The sequence below is a fragment of the Neopelma chrysocephalum genome, unplaced genomic scaffold, assembly GCF_003984885.1.
Source record: "Neopelma chrysocephalum unplaced genomic scaffold, ASM398488v2 Primary Assembly neopelma1_183, whole genome shotgun sequence".
Classification (NCBI taxonomy): domain Eukaryota; kingdom Metazoa; phylum Chordata; class Aves; order Passeriformes; family Pipridae; genus Neopelma; species Neopelma chrysocephalum.
In genome coordinates this window covers 586,770-603,790 of record NW_020897845.1, presented here as the reverse complement: position 1 = coordinate 603,790, position 17,021 = coordinate 586,770, and the positions used below count along the sequence as shown (strand labels likewise).

The 17,021-nt window shown below is 39.2% G+C and overlaps 1 protein-coding gene across 1 annotated transcript in view; it reads left to right on the top strand.

Annotated features, from left to right (window-relative positions):
• Positions 1-10,798: 10,798 nt before the first annotated feature.
• The window catches only part of LRRC9 (leucine rich repeat containing 9), a 38,925-nt gene continuing 32,702 nt past the window's right edge, over positions 10,799-17,021 (top strand). Inside the window, 5 exon segments of the mRNA XM_027702391.1 lie at positions 10,799-10,881; positions 12,646-12,698; positions 12,701-12,805; positions 12,808-12,824; positions 14,188-14,252. Of these exon segments, the coding sequence (XP_027558192.1) occupies positions 10,799-10,881; positions 12,646-12,698; positions 12,701-12,805; positions 12,808-12,824; positions 14,188-14,252 (323 nt within the window).

The window sequence follows — 17,021 nt, the reverse complement described above, 5'->3', positions numbered from 1 at the left end:
TGGGCAGCCTGTGCCAGTGCTTGACAACCCTTTCCATGAAGAAAGTTTTCTTAATATCCAATCTAAACCTCTCCTGGCACAACCTGAAGCCATTTCCTCTCATCCTGGTCACTTACTACCTGACAGGAGAGCCCGACCCCCACCTGGCTCCACCCTCCTGTCAGGGCAGAGGGAGCAAGAAGGTGCCCCCTGGGCATCCTTTCCTCCAGGATAAGCTCTCCCAGCTTCCTCAGCTGCTCCTCATCAGATTTGTGCTCGGACCCTTCCCCAGCTCTGTTCCCTTCTCTGGACTCACTCCAGCCCCTCAATGTCTTTCTTGTCATGAGGGACCTGAAACTCAACCCAGGATTTGAGATGTGGCCTTACCAGTGCCCAGCCCAGGGGGACAGTCACTGCCCTGGTCCTGCTGCCACACATGGCTGGACTGCATACAGTATGGAGAGACCACATCCACACGTCCAGTAAATGAGGATACACATCACATGAGCCCCAGACTCAGGCACAGAGGAAGCAGCTCCGTGTCTGCTAAATTGGACGCTGCTGCATTCAGCCTTCTCTGATGACATGGTGAGTGACAGAACTTCTTTTGCACACAAGGGTGTGATCATCTCTCACTGATTCTGTCTAGTGATACTTCAGTCCTGTGAGAGAGGCTGGAGAACAGGGTTTGCAGCTTCACGGGCACATCCCAACAGCTGGAGAAGCTGCCTGGATTTGTTACAACTGCCTCAGCAGGAGTCTGGCACATCTCCTCTTCCAGTGAAACACTAGGTAGAGGGGCAACAGGGTCTAACCATCTTTTGAATCCAACTGCAACCCCAAAACTCTAGAGAATAAAAGGGTGTGTAAGCTGATGCTAAAAGAAGATGCTGCTTTCTGCCTGGGCTCCCACCCAACTTGGACCTCTGATATCTCCTCTGGTGACGGAAAGTCTAGAGGCATTAGCAACACACAGAAAGACGAAATTGGTTTTGCCAAGGGTATTGCCAGGGCCAAACCTCACTACAGTTAGTGAGAAGTGAATGTTTTAACCATTGAACCAGAATTCAGGAGCGTGTTGCGCACTGTTTGCTGCCTCCCCGTCCACACATTAGCAGTTTCTGATCTGCCTCTCACACCATAATCTCATAAATAATCCTCAGGCATACATGTCATTCAGGCAAAATAATTTTGTTGTGATTTTAAGGGGAAGAGATCAAGACAGCGTGGACTGTATTTGATGCATCTGGGTAGGAAAGTCAGCATGGCCATTCCTTCCCCTGCAGCAGAAGCAGCATTTGTCTGCGTGCTCCTGTGCTGTCTCTAACTGATTTGATTGAGGCATCACCATATTATACCATCAGTAACATCTGTAAAAACATCTGAGATATCTTTGTTTTATTGGAAAACTGAAGGCTTCACTTGATCAATGGCTGGTTTTATTATAAGATCTCATACAGGTATTACCACTCTGCCTGTGGCAGTTCTCCCACCTAAATCCTCTTGAATTAAGTTTTGAGAGGTTTCAAACACATATTCCATCAAATACAAGGGAGATTTTGGATTCCCTCTTTCTATTACATTTTATAATTCTATTAAAAAAGCAATCAAATTTCCCTGGCAAGAGAGAATGAGCCTAACTTGATCCTAGTTCAATATGCAGAGTTTCATTATCATTGCCAAATTTAACATTTTTCTCATTCTTTCTCCTCTATTTTTTCAGCATGTCCCTAGAAATGTGAGCTAGTTTCAGAAGGGAAAAACTGCTGCCTGAGCTTGTCTTTATTACCTCTGTGGCAGCACAGTCCTAGGTCTGTCACACTGTAGAAGCTGCTGGGGTGTTGGGTGGCCTTTTTAAAGCATTCTTTGTGGTTGAGCAGTACCAAAGACAAGTAACAGTAACAAATTAATTCACCTCTGTCCTCTACTTTTGTGGTCTTGAGGCTCAAAGCTTGTCTTCCAAGCATGCTTAATGCTTTATTCACTTCATTCTAGCACCATCACAGTACAGTACCATACCCTCCCTCTGTGGCTTTGTTCATGGGTGTCATGCGTTAGTGAATATCTTAGCATCCCATTATCTTTAAACATCTGAGTGTTTCTGAAATCAGACTTGAAGCAAAATTTTGTTCAAGTTTGGCCCTGAACTAGCATATCAGCCTCCTTCATGGTTTTCCTAATTGTTTTCAAACATCTTAATTGATTTAAAACCGCAGCTTAAAAGTTGAGAAGAAATTACTTGCAAGTATAGCATTGAATTTTTAAAATTACATGTTCCATCATAGTAAATCCAGTGTGTTGGCTGCAAACAGCAGAGGGTTATATCTCCATTTCTTCCAGCACAACTATTTATCATACTTATCTTTTCCCCCAAAATGTACAGAGATATGATACAAACAACTACTTAGATGTATTTCCCATGAGACTGCCTTACACTCACAGCCAATTGAATCTAACTAGCTAAGTTCTTTTTTATATTTTCCTCTGGATTTCTCTTTTCCTTCTATCCTTGTTTTTCATTGTGTCTTTTGTTTTCTTTCTTCTACGTGTGAACTGTAGGAAAAGCAAATAAATCTTGGCTATTTCTCTTGGCTCTTCTCCTCTTACTGTGGTTCCCCAGACTCCTCCTGTTCTGTTCTCCCTCAGTTTATTGTCTCACAACCATGAGTGTTTTCTACCACTCTGGTACAATGATTTGCAGCTCTTTGTGTTCTCTTTACCTTTTCTGTCTTTGAGGAAATCTATTGTGCTGTGTAATTCCCCTGAGCTGTAATGAAAGAGTGTTCTCATTATCTAGAAGGTATATATAAGTACATATATAATTCTTCAATATCTAAGTAAAGACTATATAAGTAAATATCCATCAACCCAAAGCAGTTGTCTTCAAGCACTGGAAATACAGGCACATAATCCTTTTAGTGGAGAAACAGAAACTTCAGCCTAGGCCTTGTCTAGAAAGCTAATTAGATTTTGAAGTAGAGAACCGGTTCATTAAAAAAAAAAAAGAGCTGATAATTAGCATGTCTTTCCATCTTTTACTCATCTGTTGGAATTAATTTGGTCTGTGGGCAGCACGACCAGGAAACAAGTCTCATCAGCTCTCTTCATTATGTCTGCTCTCCCTCATAATCTCAGAAGGCACTTTTTCTGCTCACATGTGCGTGCTGTCGATAGCAAACCAGGCTTTGTTACTGTTGCTCTAGGGGGGCTTTATCAGGAGTTTAGTTTAGTGAAATAAATAATGTGAATCACAGCAGGCCCAAGATGTGGTCAAGAACATGATGCTGTGTTGCAACCAACATTCTGGGGAGCCACGTTTCCTCTTTTCTGCAAGAAGCCAAGCACCTGATGCTGTCAGTTTTTGTGTCTCTTCTCCTGATGGAGAAATTCTCTTCTTTGTTGAACTGGCTGGAAATTCTCTACTGAGACACACACCCATGATTTATCCCACTCTGGGCATGGATGTTGATTGGCATTAGGCCATGTGGCCCTTATGTGTGAATTTTGCTTTTTCTGTGGGTTTTTTTTGCTGTGTTTTGCTTTCGTTTGTTGGTTTGGGGTTTTGTTGTTGTTGTTATTGGTGTTAATTTCTGTTCTTTTCTTTGTTCATTTAAAAGAGCAAGGAGATCCAGGTCCAGGTGTGACTTCTGATAGGACAAGGGGAAATGGCCTCAAGCTGTGCCAAGGGAGGTTCAGGTGGGGTATTAGGAAAAATTTCTTCACTGAAAGAGTAGTTAAGCACTAGAACAGGCTCTCTAGGGAAATGGTGGAGTCACCATCCCTGGAAGTGTTCGAAAAACAAGTAGATGTGGCACTTCACACAATATGGTTTAGTGGGCATGGTGGTGTTCGGTTGAAGGTTGGACTTGATGATCTTGGCGGTCCTTACCAACCTTAATGATTCTATTCTATCATTCTATTCTATTCTATTCTCTCACAAATTATGACACAATTAGTAAGACAAAGGTCTGGAGATGGAGTGTACGTGAAATTTTCAACATCTATTTCAACAATAGAAGCATCAGAGAAAGACACTTTCTTCACTTCAAAAATGGAACAATAGAGTGCCCTGAGCCCCAGGATCTGATTCTTATATTATGCTCAGAAAGACTGGTGTATTATATTGCTAAAAGAATTTTCCAGAAATGTGAGTGCAGCCTTTCAGCTGCACTTTTGAAATCATAGTCCCTCTCCCAGAGCAACTGAAGGCAGTTGTCAGGACTCTTGATGCTCAGGGGCTCCACAGCCCTGACACCTCTCTTGACAGAGTCATTCTGCATTTCAGATGGACTCAGTCACTTGGACTCCTCAAAATTCTCCTTTGCCTTGGCAATATCAGTATCTCAGCCTGTCAGAGCACAGTCACTTCCATCACAGAAACTTATACATAATCCTTTTGCCCCGGAACATTTTTACCTATGGTGATACAAGAAGGAGAATTAAAGGCACGTTTTTGCTGCATGTTTTCAAAGTAGGAAATATGTCCATTGTGGATCTCAGAACCGGGAAGAAATTCTTCACTTCTTTTTAAATTAACTATAACACAAACAAAAGGACTTAAGTCCTTCTTTGAAAAGTAGAACTGTTTCATAGTAATACAAGTTGGTCATCTCTCAGTCTTCCTTTCCCTAAAGGATAAAATTGTTTAGCAGCCTTTTAGATGTTTCATTAACTTAGTCATTCACAACATTAACTTAGATTACTAATTTTATGATTTTAGTAATTTTAAGTCTTTTAGACTGTGTTGTAACTATTTTACAGTGGGAACCTAGTGTCAGGTAAATATGATCTCCTGTTAGATTATTTAAAAAATGGCTTTATGTTTTGGAGGCTTTCACTATTTATATTTTGGTGGGTTTTGATATATTAACCTGTTCAAAACTATAAATTGGGTTTTCTTCTCCTATGTCACAATAATAACTCAAAAGCCTACTCATTCAATTTCCTACTATCAATCTTCAGTTCAGGAATTTGAACAAGAAATATATTCCTGACATAACATCAATGGATATAAACTTGCACAATTAATTCAGAGACATGAGGGAAGCTCCTGACACAGTCAGATGAGACTTTGAAACTTTCAGGTTCTTGCTCTCCTACAGGAAAGTGTAAAAGCTAATGTACTATGAAAGTGTCACGGAGAATACCACTATTTTCTCTTGCATTCACCAACTTTCTCTGCTCTTCGCGATTAAAATTTGCCATTAGTCTTTGGTTTTGGAATTTCCACTACCAGTGACTTTTAAAAACAGGTTACAGAAACAGTACACAGGGAGTGTTTGAAAGAGTCCATTCTGCCTTGGAGCAAAGGGGTGAACTAGGTGACTTCCCAAGGTGCTTGCTAGTCTCATTTCTGCGATGCAAGGAAAAAATGTTAATGAAAAAAAAGAAATACAGGAGAAATAAAAATATTCTTCTTAAGATTTCCTTAAGCTGGTTATGTAGGAGTCCATTACATACCCAAAACAGTGTCTTAAAGTATCCTTGTTCTGTGAATTACATTAGAAGTTCTCTCCATTAAAAGATACAAATAGCTCAAGGAAGGTTTGCTGACACCAGATCTCGGATGCTTTTCTCATCATATCTGTCAGACTGAGATGATAGGGCTTGGCATCCATGCAGACAGACCAATTAAGGTATTATTTCATTCTGGAAAGCTCAGGGCACTTGTTTCAGTCCGACAGGTTTTCAATTTCCACGGTGCCTCAGAGATGCAGAGATGTGCTATTCCCCATGGAAGAATGCAAGAAAAGAAAAGCCAGGTGCAAATTCCTCACTACATTTAATTGTTGCTCTCAAGTGTTACTCTTCTGCCTCAAACAGTAGACAAAATATTCCAATGCCACGTTTTTGAGGTTCACATTTCCTAGAGACCCCTGGTAGCTGCCATTGGAGTGTGACTGCTGGATGTGCTCAAGAACTAGTGAATACTTTTGTTTGCTTCTCCCTACCACTCTGTAACTCGTGTTCTTGATCTCAGTGTATCCAGACTCCAGGAAAAGAGGATTCTTAAGGATGCCTCATAAGATTGAAATTATTCTTCCACACCTGCTCTGACACTTGGGTTTCATGTCCTGCATATAGATAAAGTCAATAGCAGGGAAGAATATGACCAGAAAAGAGTTCTGGCCTTCAGCAGGTACAAAATAGCATCATTCCAAAGGATTCAGTGGAGCTGTGCAAGTACACACAAACTGCAAGTTGGAGTCAAAATTAAAGCCCTTGTGACTTCATTGTGGAGGCCTCATCCCTGGAAGTGTTCAAGGCCAGGTTGGATTGGGCATGGAACAACCTGGTCTAGTGGAAGGTGTCCCTGCCCATGGCAGGGGTTTGGAACAAGATGAGCCTTAATGTTCCTTCCAAACCCAAACCACTCTGTGTTTCTATGATTCATGATCCTGTAATGACACCAGATCCCATGAAAGACTTACTTTTGTTTCAATGAAGCTTGTTCAAACCTTTGATGAAAAGAAAGACAAAAAGGATGGAGAGAAAAAAAGATGATGTTTTTTAAACAACAGAGTTTGTTCTCTTATAAAAATTGAAAATATTCACTACCAAGAAGAGAAGCACACTCATATTCCTGTATCTGCAGATCCTCTTTGGAAAGCATGGAAAGTTTTGATCCCCTCTCTTGGAGAAATTAACTCTGCCACCCATAAGCTTTGAAAAATACAGATTGTAAACTTTAAAGAGTTTCGTAGGTTGGATATTACTGATAGATTATTGATATTATTGATTGCAAGGATAAAGTTTAAATTAATAAAAAGCAATACCTTGGAACTGTCCACGTCAAGACTTTCTCTGAAAACATCAGGTTGAAATTTCACAAGTGCTGATTTCTAAGATATCTCAGATCCCACTGACATCAATGGTACAAAAGCATTCAGCATTGACACAACACTACCCCCATTGATGCTCACAATACTTTACATGCCTGTTACAGTACATTGATCAACTTCAAACATCAGTGGCTGGATATTGTTGCACCTTTCTCTGTCATATGAAAAGGCCCTTTGCTATCAGCTGTAATTTTTGCTGCTACTATTCAGTTCAGTCTCAGCCTTCATCACTGAGGATCTGTTAGCAGAGCATCAGCAAGTTTGGTTTCTGGTTCATAGCTAAGTTTGTGGCCCTCTTTTCTGTATCTCAGGCACATTAAATGAACACATTGTTACAGGAGCTGTTTTATGAGTGCTGCGTGCCAAAGAAAAATCCCTTCTTTGGCCTTTTCTCTGTCTTCATCTACTTGATAAACTCATAGATCACGTTGGTTAATTTAAGTAAAGCTCTACAGCAGGAGCTCAGGCTGAAGCAGTTTGCTATGGATGACCCTATATCCCTTTCCTGAGCCAAAGCATTTCAAGGTGGAATTTTTCATTGTGTAGCTGTAGGTGTCAGACCGCATTTAGCTGCACTGAAGTGCATATTGCTGGACTGTCACCATTTAATTAGGTGATTCAAATCAATTTGTAGGTGTAACTTCATTACTTACTGTTCAACAAGTCTGTGCCATTCACAGATGTAACTGGAAGAGACCTATGCTGCCATTTAGATGCCCAATAAAATGATTAGACGGTTTCATTAAATCGGTCAATAAAACCTAAAATTATTTTTCTCATTTTGAGATCTGCTTTTAAACCAATTTGTAACCCAATTTGCTCTGCAAATTCTATTTTATTCTTCACTGCTTATTCGCATATATTTTTGTTGATAATTTGTGTGTATGTGTGTGGTTTTTTTACCTTGCAGTGTTTTTACAGCAATATTCCTCTGTAGGTACCTGACTGATGGTTTGTCAACAATTCCCTGCTTTCACTGACATTTTCCATTTTCAAGTTACTCTCCCTGTCAAAATTTATGTCAAAAATTTCTGTCAGCTCTGGGACAGTGACCCTAACAAAAAATTGGCATATATCCATTACTGCATAGTGCTATTTTTTGTTTGCATAGAGTGAGTGAGCCAAGACCATGAGTCACTAAGCAACTGCTAATTTATAGATCAATGCTGAGCTCATTTCTGTCTGTTAACACAATGTCCAGTCCAGAGATGGCTGAAGAAGTCACTGCAACAATAAAACATTTTATAAATAATGCCTTACCTATTGTTTTTAGAAGCACTAATGAAGTTTTATTGGTTTATGGGTTTTTTTTTAATCTCCTTGCAGACTTTCAACAGCTATCCCCAAACAATCATCTCAGATAACTCAATCTGCCTTCACAATTGCCTCCAAAAACAGCTGAAGGGGTGACATTTTCCAGGTGCTTAATGGGAAATCTATTATTTTAAACACTTAAAAGATGTTTCACATCAAAATGTTTCTACTGATAAAATTATTAGGAAAAAAAAAGCAAAAACTATCTCATATATCTTACCTGATACTAAAAGCTGAAGTGATAACAGTTCTATTAATGCTGAGGCATAGAGAGACTGGTTTCCAAAATGTAATCTCTCCTAAACATTTCCACAAGGTCTACCATGACAGATTCTTGCCATTTCATCTGACATTTCATCTAAATATTCACTGGTTTGCAGAGATGATTCCAGAAGCACTTGGATTAAAAAATGACACGGTGAAAGTCAGAAATATCCCAGTGATACAAAGCAGAAGCAGACAAAAAGCTGCACATAGATTACAAACAGTATTTTTTAAAGGAGTGAGATTTTTCTAGAAACAAATACAATAATGACTGCTTAGCAATGCTTGTGAAACCATCAAATATCAACATCAGCAGAGGGCAGAGACAGAAACACATGTCTATGACACACAGTGATCCATGAGATCTGAAGGACATCAGTTTTAAAAGTTTCCATGACAGTCAGCAAATATACAAGGACAATTCCTAAAGTAAATATACAGCAGTAAAGCACCATCAGCACTTAAGCAGTTGCTTTCACTATGCTATGAAATTATTTTAAATTATACTAAAAGGCATTAGCAGAATCAGAGCAGAATGTGCCACAGCAGAAGGTGAAAGATAACACACTCAGAATGATTAATCCAGTCTGAGATAGGTTTGAAAATCCTTTACATTAAAAGAGAAACCTAGCAACTGCTGCCAGACATTTTTAAAATACTGTACATGCAAATATACATTTTAATGGCTTTATAAACCACCACAAGATTATGTAGCAGTAACATTAGCAAGCTCTTAATGAGCTGAGTTAATGATTAATACAGTAATGCTGCCCTGCATGTTTGCTGCAGTTAAAGAGCTCAGGAATATTATGCACACAGATTTTAGTCTGCCAGAGCAGGTCACTGTGAGATGATTTAGTTACCTAGGAAGGGACAAAAGGGTTGATTTTTACAATAATTCCCTTCTGGTGAGATAGGATTGCTTTCCATTCAAACAGAAATCCCTATACCCAAATTAGATCATTTGGCTTTCCTCACTGCCAATACTGAGTCATCCCCTTAGACACTCAGAAACAAAACCAGTTGCTACTGATGGTAGCAATGCATATCTGAATTTGGATGCAATGTCCAGTTTTAATGCTTGTTTATTCAATTACTGTTTAAAAATATTACACAGATCACAAAATGGTATCAGTCGGCCTTGCTGCCTAAACTAATTTACTGAGATTCTTTGTCAAGGAAAAATGAAAGAAAGAACATGTAATTTGCTAAACAAGACCCTCTTTCTTGCAGGATCTGATGTAAAGGCAACAGAATACTTATGCAAAATTACATAAAAATTTCTCTGGAGAAGACTCACAGTAGATGTTTTGGGGGCTTGGGTTTTTTTTTTTCTCCTTGAATTAGAAAGTGTGCACAGTTTTCAGAGCATTAATTTCAAATTGTACTATTATGTACTTGTTATGATATGTTAATTCAGAAGAGCCTATTTGGATGCATAGACTTAATTTGTTGCAGACTTCTGCTAAAAGAAATTATACATTTACATATGTATATATATAAATGTGTGTATGTATGTATATGTATATATATAAATGTGTGTGTGTGTGCATATGTGTGTATATATATATATATATATATATATATATATATGCCTTTGGGTAAGTGAAATACAGCACCTATGGAGAAGGAAGTCGAAGACTAAGCCAAAATATCCTTCACAAGGTAGAAATAAACGGAAGATTTTGCCTTAAGTGGACTTGGAGTGACATCTTGTGCCATAAAAAAGCAGTGCAAGTAACGAGCTACAGACAGACCCGCTTCGACAGAACTGCAGAAGCTGCTTGATCGGTTTTCTCCCTCTCCACTAGGAATGTCAAAAAACGTTGACAAGAAGACTTTAACAAAAGTCTTTCCAATTTTCAATACATTTAACCTCCGTACTCACAAATCAGAAGTCTTTGATGGCATTTGTTTCAGTGAGGATCCCATTTTCTGCCGAGCAATCCCACCACTGGGAAGTGTTCAGCAGGTCTGACTGCAACAAAATGAAAAGAAAAAAAAACAACAAAACCACGTAGTGATTTAATTATAATTACTCTTAATTTGATAAAATTCATCCAGTGCAAATGGCTCAGTGAGCATTTTTTTTTCCTTGAGAACGGCCCATTTTAACTGATGCTGACATTTGCAATTGATTCCAGTTAATCCACAGTAAAGTCCTGTGCTGCAGTTGTGCACAGTTAATCTCTACTGCCCCCCCCAAGATAATCTGCTGTACAGGAATGACACCCTCCCATTGCACAATCCATAGTAAAACTCGCTAACCCTCTTTTTTTGACACTTCACAAACCAGCTTATCACCCCTACTCCACTACCCTGCACATGAAAAGAGCAAGAGGAAAAGTCATTGCAGCTTGAATTAACCACCAGCACTGGGTCAGGTGCCTGGCGAAGGGATGGGGAAGGTGTCCAGTGTGTTGCTGTCAGACCGTTGGCCAAGCACAGCTGAGGAGCACAAGCATCCAGTTTCCACTGTCCTGTAAGGAATGGAGCACTAATCCTACAGAAACAGGCTGAGAGAGCCAGGGTTGTTCAACCCGGAGAAGAGAAGGCTCCAGGGAGCACAACGTGAATTGGCCAATCTGCAAATGTTGGGTAAAACATGAAGTAATAAATCTGTGAGGAGGTAGCATTTGGAAAGTGAAAATTCAGTTCATGACAATGAAGATACACAAAATGCATGTCTTGAAATATAAGCCAAGCTTCGAGTCCTGTTATCTTTGAGTTATTTATTCTGTTACTTACTGAGTCCAATACAAGGATAAGTGTGTGCAATCCTCAGCCTTCCTTATGAAGGTGGTCAGAATATCTTATACTCCACTACTTTCTGGATGGATAGAACCTCCAAACCACGAGCCACCCTCATACCCAACTCCAACAAGACCTTGGAGGACCTTCCAGTGTCTAAAGGGGCTACAAGAGAGCTGGAGAGGGACTTTTATAAGGGCATGGAGGGATGCAACAAGGGGGAATGGCTTCACACTAATAGAGGGCAGGGTTAGATTGGGTACTAGGAAGAAATCTTTGGCTCTGAGGGTGCTGAGGCACTGGCACAGTTTGCCAAGAGGAGCTGTGAATGCCATATCACTTGGAGTGTTCCAGGTCAGGTTAGATGGGGCTTGGAGCAACCTGGTCCAGTGGGAAGTATATTCAGGGTGTGGTTTACATAGTGTGTGGTTAATACATCATGTAAGTGCTTTCAAAAGGAAAAAAACCCAAACCTGCTGCAACAGTCCAGCTCATTAGCAGTAAGTGTTTGGTAATTCTAAAGATTACCCGTAGCAGCTGTGTGATTACTTAAAAATATTGTGGCAGGGGTTTTTATACTCTCAGTTATATTCTGACACATTTTTTCATACACGTGGAGGGGATTTTGTTCAGGTTTTTGGTGGATTATGAGCTCTGACTGGTTTGTTTTTACTGTATCTTTATGCTTTGTGCAAATACAGTTTACCGAGCTCAGGCATAAGTAGGTGCAATTCCTCACCCTTCCTTATGAAGGTGGCCAGAATAGCTTGTACTATTATATTATTTTCTGGACCTTTAGAATACAAAAAAAAAAGTTAATTTAAAAAGCAATTAAGTATTCCAAGCAATTTCAAATTTCTTATATTGTGATCCTTGTGATTCCATTAGAAATACAGATTCTGGAATGCAATCTTCAGGAATTTGTATCTTCTTTCCAAACTCCTTGGAAATCCAGTGACTTTTAAGCTGTGTGAGTGGCTACACGTCTGATAATATTAACATAATTTTACTAAGAAATACTAGAAAATAATAGTCACTACAGAGAACTCAAGAGAAGATGAAGTGCTAACCAAAACGAGAATCTTGAAGAAATAATTAAGGAGTTACAATCTGGAACTTCTTACTGAAGTATCAAAAAAACCCCCATTTTTAGATATGTATCAAAATGTTTATTACAGGTTTTTGTAATTTAGAGCCTACTTCTGGAATTTTTTTCCTTCTCATTTGAAACAACATTTCTTAAAACTAGAATAATTACATTGAAACCATTACCAGAAAACTGGTTAGAAAGTAGATATTTTAATGACAATAATACTTTACTTAAAAACACATAATCATTTATCATGAATCATTGTAACTGCTGCTGCTTTCTCTCTGTTGGCATAACTGAAAAGCTTTCTCAGTCAGCTGAATTCTGCACAGAAGGTGGGGTCTCAAATTATTTGGAACTACTTAACAATTTTCTGTGCAATTTATTAGCCCCTTGACAAAAAAGAGTGACTTGTTCAGTGCTGCAAAATAATACCTCTTCTGAGAAAATAGATGGTCTTCAAAATGTGTAAATTTGCAAAAGCTTTATCTTTATTGCAATAAAATTTCCAGGATTGAAAATCTGGAAGCCCTAACAAATTTTAGTCTACTTTGGTTGAAAAATAACTGATGAAAAATATAGAGGTGAGTCTGGTGTCCTTCTTATGATTTCTTCTCTTCTAACTGGTCTAATGTATGGTATTTTAATAGTATGATATATAAATGTGTCTAATAAGACTTTTAGAATTATTGAACAGCAGAAAGGAAAAATTTTAACTTCAATTTATAAAAATTAAGGGTGAAACATTATTTTGAACTACTTATCTGTCAAGGTTTTCACTAAAAGACTTCTGAGGTACTTGGTGTCAATAAGATTTCTTTTAGTTTTCTTATACCTACAGATTTTTTTCTCAATTTCACTATTATGTAAAAGGATTACCATGTAATTTTTATGGGAGTTTTTTTGTTGTGGTTTTGCTTTGGGGGTTTTGGTGGTTTTTTTAGTGTTTGGAGTTTTTCTTATTTTTGTATAACTTGGAGACATTAACTCCTTATCAGGAGGAAGTTTTATCCTGGCTTCTTCTTATGCTGTTTTTTATCAAATTAGCTCCTATGAAAAATTAATTTCCCCCCATACCAACCTTTGAATTGGAGGGTGGTCCAGAACCAGTGAGAGCTCTGCAATTAGCAGCTTGGCACATAAAGGGAGAAGGAGAAATGTCTAAATGCCCATTTGTAGCAAAAAACCATGTAGCTTTCTCAATTCCCTGACTCTTCGCACCTCAACAGGGAGATGGAATTGCTGCAGCTCAGTCCATTTTCCCTTGGAAGAGCACATGAAAAAAAGGGAGATACTGATGCCAAGACAAAAGCAGTTAGAGCAGAGGGAGATGCTGATAAGGATGAATGAGACCAAATCACTGTGAACCTTCAAACCCATAAAAAAAGAGGAGACAGAAATTGAAGTATGATGACAGGTAAGAAAAGGGAAGACTGAGAAATGACAGCCTATAAAGTACAAGTGTAAAGGCAAGCGAGCGTTTCCAGAAATGATTATTTACTAGCAAGGATGCTACAAACACCAGGGGCATCTCACTGCAAAGAACTGCGGTGTCATCATGGAGAGCAATGATTGACATCAGTGATTTAGTTCTCATGAGATCCCCCAGGCCAAGACATGGGCTGCAGCCAAAAGCTAATGAGCACTCATGACATGAGGCATGATCTGTTAGGTTTCTCCTGCACAACTGTGAAACTAAGGCTAGGGGACTGTTTATTTTCATCACAGTATCATTTACAGAGGCTTTCCAAGCTAATTCCCTTTTGGCAAAATGCATTCTCTCTTTCCATGTCAAAAGGAAGCTATAGTTTGCAGCAGAGGCCAACATTGTTTAGACTCCAGTCAAATTTGTTTTTACATTTGAATGATCTGCCTCTTAGCCTACAGGCTCTTCAGCATTTGCAGTGTTACATTAGATTAAAACTGTATTGTTTAAAACATTCACAGGGCTTACATACTCTGTAGAATTTGCAAGAGGTCAACCTCACTGGGAACTCAGGAAAAATAGGAAGGTGATACCAGCCTATCATCATTCTCATTACTGCCAAGTACATGGTTTCATCTTTCCCTGATCCTAATAAAACTTTCCTACCAACTTGCATGGTTCAGAGTCATATCCAAAAAACACTGATCACTATAAAGTCTGTGTCAAAACTCCCTAGGGCTTGTCTCTGTTTAGTCCAAAATCCTTTCCATTGATGAAGTCATGTCAAAAAGGACAGAAAATACATATCAGTGGGATTTGTGCATATTTTTATTTTTATTTTTCACTGCCTTTAGTATAAAGGGCTTTTAAATTAAATCTAAATCAAGACTGTTCAATTGTAAATGTAAATGGAAATAATGACTACATTTCTAAGCAGATACTAGATAATTGTTAATTTTTCTTGGTTTATCTTAATCTATAATAAAAAAAAATCTTCCAAATCTATCCCTGCATTTTGAGTGGAAATAGAAAATAGTTATTAATTAATAATTATTACGTTTGTGTTGTCATTATTCATTCTTCTTCAGCATTATCAACAACCAAGTTTCTAAAACACTTAATGTGTTGCAGGGCATCCATTTCCAGTTTCAGTTCTGCCAGGTTCGTACTTATTTGAATTTAATGCCTCAAGCCTTAGGTAAGAGCTTTGACCAGTGGGCTCTTCAATGGAACTGCATAAAAAAAAAAGCCTGAAGAGATCCAGTCCAGAACTGTGGACTAGGTAAGATATCTAATGTGGTAAATTGGATTTTAATTAGCCAGTCAGTAAAGGGGTTTGCAGAAGACCCTCCTGCGGAGTTCCCCAATTATTATGGTTATTGCCTAATCCAGTTGGTACCATAAACATTTCTCAAATGTTTTGGATATTAGAAATGTCTTTCTCACCCAACTCTCAAGCTAATGGGTGAGTTTATGGGGTTTTTTTCTGATTTCCAGCTGATCAGTCTGTTTCTCCTCTTTTAAGAACAATACAAGTAACATAACAGATCAGAGTCAGACTGGAGTTGCCTCAGTACAACCACAGTTATTCTAAGATGAAAAGACCTGTGTTACTGACTTCCTGTACAGCAGTTTTTAAACATTCCTAGTAGTCTTTAATGTATTTTGAGTGAACTCCTTGCACGTACAGTGTAACTGGAAAATCTTGCTGATTACGTAAATCGGACTCCTTAAAAGTACTTTGATCCAGAGTCAACAGATTCTTTTGACTGAGGGTGCACAGACCAAGGACTCTATTGCTGCAGGATCCTGCCATTATGGTCATATCTTCCTTCTTTGGTTCCCATATGTAGATCAGGTCATCTTGGAAGCAGACATCAGCTTCAGTCACCTCATCTCTCTCACAAGTGCCTATAGGTTATATAGAAGTGCCTGGATATATGAATATTTTAAATAATAATCTCATTGAGGTGTATAGGCAGAGTGCACTAAGTTGTCTTAAGAAGAGTTTTATGGATTTTTTTTACTTGGGAGCCAAATCTTTGGCAGTTATTCAAAGGCAGTGAGTGGTTTATACTCTTGCTTTACCTTATCTTAGCTGTATAGCAGTTTGATAGATCCTAAAGATTTACCTCTTAAAACAGAATGCAAAAGGAGTTTTGCTTTCACAAAGCAGGGAGTCATTATCATGCCACCCAATGATCAAATATGTGGGGAGAAGTGATCGCTGGCCTCAGGTGTCTGAAGAAAAGCTGCACTTCTATTTTAGCTGTACCCTCTAACTCTTGTTGCTGAGACCTGCATTGGAATGAAGTCACGTTGAGGGGTCAGTCCTGCCTGGGTGAAACAATGGCCTGAAGTTGTGTCAGGAGAGGTTTGGGTTGGATATTAGAAAAAGGTTCTTCACCCAGAGGGTGGTTGGATGCTGGAACAGGCTCCCCAGTGCAGTGGTCACAGCACCAAGGCAGACGGACTTCAAGAAGCATTTGGAAAATGCTCTCAGGCACATAGTGTGACTCTTGGGGATGGTCCTGTGCAGAGCCAGGAGATGGACTTAATGATACTTGTGGGTCCCTTCCAGATCAGCATATTCTGGGATTCTGGGATTCTATGGTATAATTGATAGGAATAGGAATGAATAGAAGCCAGCCTAAAATAGAGGAGTACATGCAGTGGCTCAGAGCAGAGCTGTCCCTTTGGCAAAGAAATTCAGCTTTTTCTATTGACAATCAAAAGTTTGAATTTATTAAAATAATTTTCTGTTGTGATGAGGAAGAAATGGGTTTGAGGTGCACAGGGGGGATTCTGGCATAAGAAATCAAGCCGTTTTCCATCCAGAAACTGTCCCATCATTTCTGCAATGCATCCATGCTTCAGAAATCGCTGTTTTCAGTGCTGAGTACATGGAGCAGGAAACATGATCAGGGAAGGCCTTTGAACAAGCTGGTCAGCTGCACAGTGGGGATGAGAACTGGGTTTAACTGCAGCTCTTACACCACTGACAAATGAACAGACCCTCCTCATCGAGTCAGTCTTTCTCAAGGGAGCGGCCAAACTCGCAAGATACTGCACTGAAATACTCATTGAAGAAGAGGTTTGGACATTTCAGGTCCAGAATGGCCTGACAGTAAAGTAACTTGGCAAACTCAGACCTGTGGGTACAGTTCACCATGTCTCAATACAAGGCATGGGCACCAGAGCCAGACACTGCTTTGCAATTATCAAAAGTTCAAGAGGGAAGGAAGTCAAGGGAAGGAGTTCCGTTTCCTTGAGTCAGGCATCAGAGAGAGGCCTCCCTGTGACTTGTACCAAACGTGCGGCCTTGTATCAAAGAGGTCCCCACAAGAACAGAGGT